We start from the raw sequence: 8,840 nt of genomic DNA on the forward strand, positions 1-8,840 counted from the left end.
GTTGAAGTGTAGATTTATTCATCGCTCATTGAACCAGGCTTGGAGATTGTCACAAGCCTTTGGGAGATCTCTCTCACCTGTTGGTGCTCTCAACAACCACCAAAGCCAAGTTTACCAGACTTTATTACAGTTGCTTCAGTTGCCCCCTGTTGTGGTATCACCAAAAACCGTAACCGATATACAACGCAACTCTCGTCACATAGAATTACATCGAGTCTACAGCACAGGACCAGGCCATTCGGCCCAACTGGCCTGTGCTGGTGTTTATGCTCCACACGAGCCTCCTCCCTCCCTACTTCATCTCACCCTATCAGCATATCCTTCTATTCCTTTCCCCCTCATGTGTTTATCCAGCTTCCCCTTAAATGCCTCTACACTATTCGCCTCAACTACTCCTTGTGGTAGTGAGTTCCACATTCTCACCACTCTCTGGGTAAAGAAGTTTCTCCTGAATTCCCTATTGGATTTATTAGTGACTATCTTATATTTATGGCCCTTAGTTTGGGACTCCCCCACAAGTGGAAACATTTTCTACATGTCTACCCTATCAAACCCTTTCATAATCTTAAAGACCTCTGTCAGGTCACCCCTCAGTCTCCACTTTTCTAGAGAAAAGAGCCCCAGCCTGTTCAGTCTTTCCTGATAGTTATAACCTCTCAGTTCTGGTATCATCCTTGTGAATCTTTTTGCACCTTCTCCAGTGCCTCTATATCCTTTTCATAATATGGAGACCAGAACAGTTCACGGTCTAAAAAAGGTTCTATACAAGTTTAACATAACTTCTCTGCTTTTCCATTCTCTCCCTCTAGTATTGAACCCCAGTGATTGGTTTACTTTTTTTATGATGTGGAGATGCCGGTGATGGACTGGGGTGGACAAATGTAAGGAATCTTACAACACCAGGTTATAGTCCAACTGGTTGGACTATACTTTTAGTGATTGGCTGTGATGGAAGGTTAGAGAAGTTTGGGCTATCCAGTCTGGCATTAAGGTAAATTAATGAGGGACCTCATTGGATTATATGAATTGCTAATTGGATAGATAAGTTTATTGCTGCATAGTTTGCAAAGAACCAGAGGGAATAAATGGGAATTAGTAAAAAGAAATTGAAAAGAGATATTAGGAAGAGCTCCTTTACTTAAAGAGTGAGAAAGGCCTAGAACAATCTCTCAGGCAGCAAAATAGGGGCAAAAACATTGGGGTTCTTGAAAGTGTAATTAGATGTCATGATGGCTGCACAGAGCATGACTCCAATGAGCTCACCCTCTAAAGATGGCGTAATGTAGAACATAAGAACATAAGAGATAGGAGCAGGAGTAGGCCATTCGGCCCCTCGAGCCTGCTCCCCATTCAATGAGATCATGGCTGATCTGATTCTGACCTCATCTCCACTTTCCCGCCCTTTCCCCATATCCTTTGACTCCCTCGCTGATCAAAAATTTGTCTAACTCAGCCTTGAATGTATTCAATGACTCAGCCTCCACAGCTTTTTGGGGCAAAGAATTCCAAAGGTTCTCAACCCTCTGGGAGAAGGAATTTCTCCTAATTTCCGTCTTAAATGGGCGACCCCTTATTCTGAGACTATGCCCCCTAGTTTTAGATTCCCCCATGAGGGGTAACATCCTCTCAGCATCTACCCTATCGAGTCCCCTCAGAATCTTATATGTTTCAATAAGATCTCCTCTCATTCTTCTAAACTCCAATGAGTATAGACCCAACCTGTTCAATCTTTCCTCATAAGACAACCCTTCCATACCCGGAATCAACCTAGTGAACCTTCTCTGAACTGCCTCCAATGCAAATATGTCCTTCCTTAAATAAGGGCACCAGAACTGAACGCAGTACTCCAGGTGTGGTCTCACCAGCACCCTGTACAGTTGTAGCATGACTTCCCTGCTTTTATGCTCCATCCCCCTTAAAATAAAGGCCAATATTCCGTTTGCCTTCCGGATTACCTGCTGCACCTGTATGCTAACCTTTTGTGTTTCATGTATGAGGTCACCCAAATCCCTCTGTACTGCAGCACTTTGTAGTCTTTCTCCATTTATATTATAATTTGCTTTTTTATTTTTCCTCCCAAAGTGGATGACTTCACATTTTCCCACATTATATTCCATCTGCCAAATTTTTGCCCATTCACTTAACCTGTCAATATCCCTTTGCAGACACTTTGTGTCCTCATCGCAACTTGCTTTTCCACCTATCTTTGTATCATCAGCAAATTTGGCCACAAGACACTCTGTTCCTTCATCCAAGTCATTGATATATATTGTAAATAGTTGAGGCCCCAGCACTGAGCCCTGCGGCACCCCACTAGTTACAGATTGCCATTTTGAAAATGACCCTTTTATCCCGACTCTTTGTTTTCTGTTAGTTAGCCAATCCTCTATCCATGCCAGTATATTACCCCCAACACCATGAGCTCTTATCTTGTGCAGTAATCTTTTATGTGGCACCTTATCGAATGCCTTTTGGAAATCCAAATATACTGCATCCATTGGTTCCCCTTTATCCACCCTGCTCGTTACTTCCTCAAAGAACTCTAATAAATTTGTCAAACACGATTTTCCTTTCATAAAACCATGTTGACTCTCCTTGATTTTATTATCAGTCTCTAAATGTCCTGCTACTACTTCCTTAATAATGGATTCTAGCATTTTCCCAATGACAGATGTAAGGCTAATTGGCCTATAGTTACCTGCTTTCTGTCTCACTCCCTTCTTGAATCAGAATCCTTGCACCTTGTGCATTTTGTCCTATCAGTACAAGAGGCAGAGCAGCATCTGTACAAGGTGAATTCAGGGGATGGTCGTCTCAGAGTGCACTAGAGACTGATGCCCAGTATTTTCTGACTGGGCTGCACAGTTTACCTCGCACTTCCGGCAAAGTTACGGCAGCCGGAGCAGCTTGGAGGAAATTCCCGGCCACAGTTTCTGATTGCCCAAAGACTATTTTCCTCAATCTTCACTTCCTCCTATGATCACCAGGCTTTTGAACCTCAAGCTCGGTGTCTTCTGAGCATTCGATCCCAACTCACATTGCCTTCTCTTTGAGCCTTGCTGGTGTTGTTAGGTGATATGGGCCTCTGCTGCTTTCCTTTCCATTTCTTGTTAAATGAAAGAGTGAGGCCTGGAAATTCGGGGGCTCCTATTTTTGGGCATGTGGAGGGTGGTGGGGTGGGGAGGGGGTGAAGGGGTGAGGGTGGGGGGGGGCCCGGGATCGGGGAGTGCAGGGTACAATGCCCAAACCTGAATGGTGAGGCCTGAGGTGCCCCCGATATTGGGTTCCGGTCCTCATTTGGTATCATATTATCAAAGTTAGGGTTTCCATGGAGTGGACGAGCTGTGGAGAGTAAGAGGCACTCGCTGTGACACTAGCAGAGGCCCTCGGTTAAGTGAGGAGGAGGGGTGGGGGTTTGGAGTCCGGGTCAGGTGGATTGGTGCCGGGGATGGGGGGCGAGCTGCGTTCTTTTAACGTGAGGTTGGGTGGGACAGTCCTGCTCCTAGGGGCTAGAACATAAAGGGAAGGAAGTTTTGCTACAGCTAAAGCCCTGGTTAGACCACATCTGGAGTACTGGGTACAGTTCTGGGCACCGCACTTTAGAAAGGATATATTGGCCTTGGAAGGAGTGCAGCGCAGATTCACCTGAATGTTCCCAGGGCTCCAAGGGCTAGATTATGAGGAGAGATTACATAAACCAGGCTTGTATTCCCCGGGAATATAGAAGGTTGTGGGGTGATTTGATTGAGGTTTTTAGGATTGTGAAAGGAATTGATAGGGTAGATGGAGAGAAACATTTTCCGTTGGTGGGAGAGTCTAGGACAAGGGGACATAATCTTAAAATCAGAGCCAGGCCATTCAGGGGAGAAGTTAGGAAACACTTCTTCACACACAGGGTGGTCGAAGTGTGGAACTCTCTCCCACAGAAAGCAGTAGATGCTCAATTAATAATTTTAAATCTGAGCTCGATCGATTTTTGCTAGCCGAGGGTATTAAGGGATATGGAGCCAAGGAGGGTGGATGGAGTTAGGATACAGATCAGCCCTGATCTCAATGAATGGCGGAACAGGCTGGAGGGGCTGAATGGCCTCCTCCTGTTCCTATGCTCGTCCCCGCTCCACATTCAGGTGAGTTTGGAGGCCTTCCTGCTGGTTAGCGCCGCGTTACGCTGGGCGAGTTCGGTGCGTGCCGCGTTACGCTGGGCGAGTTCCGCGCGTGCCGCGTTACTCTGGGCGAGTTCCGCGCGCGCCGCGTTACGCTGGGCGAGTTCCGCGCGCGCCGCGTTACTCTGGGCGAGTTCCGCGCGCGCCGCGTTACGCTGGGCGAGTTCCGCGCGCGCCGCGTTACGCTGGGCGAGTTCCGCGCGCGCCGCGTTACGCTGGGCGAGTTCGGCGCGCGCCGCGTTACGCTGGGCGAGTTCCGCGCGCGCCGCGTTACGCTGGGCGAGTTCCGCGCGCGCCGCGTTACGCTGGGCGAGTTCCGCGCGCGCCGCGTTACGCTGGGCGAGTTCGGCGCGCGCCGCGTTACGCTGGGCGAGTTCCGCGCGCGCCGCGTTACGCTGGGCGAGTTCCGCGCGCGCCGCGTTACGCTGGGCGAGTTCCGCGCGCGCCGCGTTACGCTGGGCGAGTTCGGCGCGCGCCGCGTTACTCTGGGCGAGTTCGGCGCGCGCCGCGTTACTCTGGGCGAGTTCGGCGCGCGCCGCGTTACGCTGGGCGGGTTCCGCGCGCGCCGCGTTACGCTGGGCGGGTTCCGCGCGCGCCGCGTTACTCTGGGCGGGTTCCGCGCGCGCCGCGTTACGCTGGGCGGGTTCCGCGCGCGCCGCGTTACGCTGGGCGGGTTCCGCGCGCGCCGCGTTACGCTGGGCGGGTTCCGCGCGCGCCGCGTTACGCTGGGCGAGTTCGGCGCGCGCCGCGTTACGCTGGGCGAGTTCGGCGCGCGCCGCGTTACGCTGGGCGAGTTCCGCGCGCGCCGCGTTACTCTGGGCGAGTTCGGCGCGCGCCGCGTTACTCTGGGCGAGTTCCGCGCGCGCCGCGTTACGCTGGGCGAGTTCCGCGCGCGCCGCGTTACGCTGGGCGAGTTCCGCGCGCGCCGCGTTACGCTGGGCGAGTTCCGCGCGCGCCGCGTTACGCTGGGCGAGTTCCGCGCGCGCCGCGTTACGCTGGGCGAGTTCCGCGCGCGCCGCGTTACTCTGGGCGAGTTCGGCGCGCGCCGCGTTACTCTGGGCGAGTTCCGCGCGCGCCGCGTTACGCTGGGCGAGTTCCGCGCGCGCCGCGTTACGCTGGGCGAGTTCGGCGCGCGCCGCCTTACTCTGGGCGAGTTCCGCGCGCGCCGCGTTACGCTGGGCGAGTTCCGCGCGCGCCGCGTTACTCTGGGCGAGTTCCGCGGGCGCCGCGTTACGCTGGGCGGGTTCGGCGCGCGCCGCGTTACGCTGGGCGGGTTCGGCGCGCGCCGCGTTACGCTGGGCGGGTTCGGCGCGCGCCGCGTTACGCTGGGCGGGTTCGGCGCGCGCCGCGTTACGCTGGGCGGGTTCGGCGCGCGCCGCGTTACGCTGGGCGGGTTCGGCGCGCGCCGCGTTACGCTGGGCGGGTTCCGCGCGCGCCGCGTTACGCTGGGCGGGTTCCGCGCGCGCCGCGTTACGCTGGGCGGGTTCCGCGCGCGCCGCGTTACGCTGGGCGGGTTCCGCGCGCGCCGCGTTACGCTGGGCGAGTTCGGCGCGCGCCGCGTTACGCTGGGCGAGTTCCGCGCGCGCCGCGTTACTCTGGGCGAGTTCGGCGCGCGCCGCGTTACTCTGGGCGAGTTCCGCGCGCGCCGCGTTACGCTGGGCGAGTTCCGCGCGCGCCGCGTTACGCTGGGCGAGTTCCGCGCGCGCCGCGTTACGCTGGGCGAGTTCCGCGCGCGCCGCGTTACGCTGGGCGAGTTCCGCGCGCGCCGCGTTACGCTGGGCGAGTTCCGCGCGCGCCGCGTTACTCTGGGCGAGTTCGGCGCGCGCCGCGTTACTCTGGGCGAGTTCCGCGCGCGCCGCGTTACGCTGGGCGAGTTCCGCACGCGCCGCGTTACGCTGGGCGAGTTCGGCGCGCGCCGCCTTACTCTGGGCGAGTTCCGCGCGCGCCGCGTTACGCTGGGCGAGTTCCGCGCGCGCCGCGTTACTCTGGGCGAGTTCCGCGCGCGCCGCGTTACGCTGGGCGAGTTCCGCGCGCGCCGCGTTACTCTGGGCGAGTTCCGCGCGCGCCGCGTTACGCTGGGCGAGTTCGGCGCGCGCCGCGTTACGCTGGGCGAGTTCCGCGCGCGCCGCGTTACGCTGGGCGAGTTCCGCGCGCGCCGCGTTACTCTGGGCGAGTTCCGCGCGCGCCGCGTTACGCTGGGCGAGTTCCGCGCGCGCCGCGTTACGCTGGGCGAGTTCCGCGCGCGCCGCGTTACGCTGGGCGAGTTCCGCGCGCGCCGCGTTACGCTGGGCGAGTTCCGCGCGCGCCGCGTTACGCTGGGCGAGTTCGGCGCGCGCCGCGTTACTCTGGGCGAGTTCGGCGCGCGCCGCGTTACTCTGGGCGAGTTCCGCGCGCGCCGCGTTACGCTGGGCGAGTTCCGCGCGCGCCGCGTTACTCTGGGCGAGTTCCGCGCGCGCCGCGTTACGCTGGGCGAGTTCCGCGCGCGCCGCGTTACGCTGGGCGAGTTCCGCGCGCGCCGCGTTACGCTGGGCGAGTTCGGCGCGCGCCGCGTTACGCTGGGCGAGTTCCGCGCGCGCCGCGTTACGCTGGGCGAGTTCGGCGCGCGCCGCGTTACGCTGGGCGAGTTCCGCGCGCGCCGCGTTACTCTGGGCGAGTTCGGCGCGCGCCGCGTTACTCTGGGCGAGTTCCGCGCGCGCCGCGTTACGCTGGGCGAGTTCCGCGCGCGCCGCGTTACGCTGGGCGAGTTCCGCGCGCGCCGCGTTACGCTGGGCGAGTTCCGCGCGCGCCGCGTTACGCTGGGCGAGTTCCGCGCGCGCCGCGTTACGCTGGGCGAGTTCCGCGCGCGCCGCGTTACTCTGGGCGAGTTCGGCGCGCGCCGCGTTACTCTGGGCGAGTTCCGCGCGCGCCGCGTTACGCTGGGCGAGTTCCGCACGCGCCGCGTTACGCTGGGCGAGTTCGGCGCGCGCCGCCTTACTCTGGGCGAGTTCCGCGCGCGCCGCGTTACGCTGGGCGAGTTCCGCGCGCGCCGCGTTACTCTGGGCGAGTTCCGCGCGCGCCGCGTTACGCTGGGCGAGTTCGGCGCGCGCCGCGTTACGCTGGGCGAGTTCCGCGCGCGCCGCGTTACGCTGGGCGAGTTCGGCGCGCGCCGCCTTACTCTGGGCGAGTTCCGCGCGCGCCGCGTTACGCTGGGCGAGTTCCGCGCGCGCCGCGTTACTCTGGGCGAGTTCCGCGCGCGCCGCGTTACGCTGGGCGAGTTCCGCGCGCGCCGCGTTACTCTGGGCGAGTTCCGCGCGCGCCGCGTTACGCTGGGCGAGTTCGGCGCGCGCCGCGTTACGCTGGGCGAGTTCCGCGCGCGCCGCGTTACGCTGGGCGAGTTCCGCGCGCGCCGCGTTACTCTGGGCGAGTTCCGCGCGCGCCGCGTTACGCTGGGCGAGTTCGGCGCGCGCCGCGTTACTCTGGGCGAGTTCGGTGCGTGCCGCGTTACTCTGGGCGAGTTCCGCACGTGCCGCGTTACTCTGGGCGAGTTCAATACGCAGCAAGTGAAGCGCTGGGCTGATCGAAAATGGAGAATGGGTCCTGTGAGAAGAGCGGGGCCTTAATTTACATAAACTATTTCCAGCTTTGAATGTTCCCGATGTGACCTCCTGACCTCAGCGCAACCTCCCAATCAAATATGGCGGACCGCGCGCTACCTGCCCGCCATATTGGAGGCTTAGGAGGCCGTTTAGCGCCTGAAAAAGCCTGCAGGTCCTCTATTGGAAGACTCGCAAATTCCACCGTGGGGAGAGGTATAAGGGAGAAAAAGATTAAAAAAGGTGGAAGAGGCGGAGAGAGGATAAAATCGGACGGTGTTGATGCTTCTGGCCCATTCCCTGTGACCCACGGGACACATCGTAGAATCACACAGCACAAGACGAGGCCATTCGGCCCATCGTGCCTGTGCCGGCTCTTTGAAAGAGCAATCCAATTAGTCCCACTCTCCCTCTTCTTTCCCCATTGCCCAGAAAATTTCTCCTTTTCAAGTATTTCTCCAATTCTCTTTTGAAAGTTATTATTGAATCTGCTTCCACCGCCCTTTCAGGCAGCGCATTCCAGATCATCACAACTCGCTGCGTAAAAAACATTCTCCTCATCTCGCCTCTGGTTCTTTTGCCGATTATCTTAAATCTGTGTCCTCTGGTTACCGACCCTCCGCCACTGGAAACAGTTCCTCCTTATTTACTTTTATTTCTTTATTTATCTTGCCATTTGTAACCCAACTCCTGTATTTGGTGTCTCTGGTAAACAGCCTGCGGCTGAGAATCGCCCCCATGGGCTTGGTGAGAATTGTCTTTGTGGATTGGAAGGTTTGGGGCAGTTGCCTGGTGTGGGCGATGCCTGTGACAGGTTCTGTATTGTGCCCCACACCAGTTGACAGACAGGAATCTATCGCAACCTTTACACCAGACCCTGCAGAAAGCAATAAAAGATGTCAGTAATAGATCTGTGCAGCGGGCACCTCCCAGCCCCTGCTCGCACCGCGGTGTAGGGAAGGTTAATTACTGCTTTCCTTTTCCTCCTGCTGTAAGATGGATCTAACTGTCACAGCGCCTGACAGATGAAGACAAAGAGCAGGTTCTTGTGAACTCAGGGCTGCCCGGCACTCAGTACCAGCCCGCTGAACAGATACAGCGCAGA

General features: G+C 58.1%; 1 protein-coding gene across 1 annotated transcript; it reads right to left on the minus strand.

Moving 5' to 3' along the window:
- Positions 1–4,123: 4,123 nt before the first annotated feature.
- LOC137311610 (ribosome-binding protein 1-like) lies at positions 4,124–7,866 on the minus strand. The gene is made up of 2 exons (XM_067978708.1): positions 7,856–7,866; positions 4,124–7,739 (listed from the first exon to the last, which is right to left on the minus strand). Exons 1-2 carry the CDS (start codon positions 7,864–7,866, stop codon positions 4,124–4,126), a joined length of 3,627 nt encoding a protein of 1,208 aa, XP_067834809.1.
- Positions 7,867–8,840: the final 974 nt, after the last annotated feature.

Source organism: Heptranchias perlo, unplaced genomic scaffold (assembly GCF_035084215.1).
Source record: "Heptranchias perlo isolate sHepPer1 unplaced genomic scaffold, sHepPer1.hap1 HAP1_SCAFFOLD_365, whole genome shotgun sequence".
Classification (NCBI taxonomy): domain Eukaryota; kingdom Metazoa; phylum Chordata; class Chondrichthyes; order Hexanchiformes; family Hexanchidae; genus Heptranchias; species Heptranchias perlo.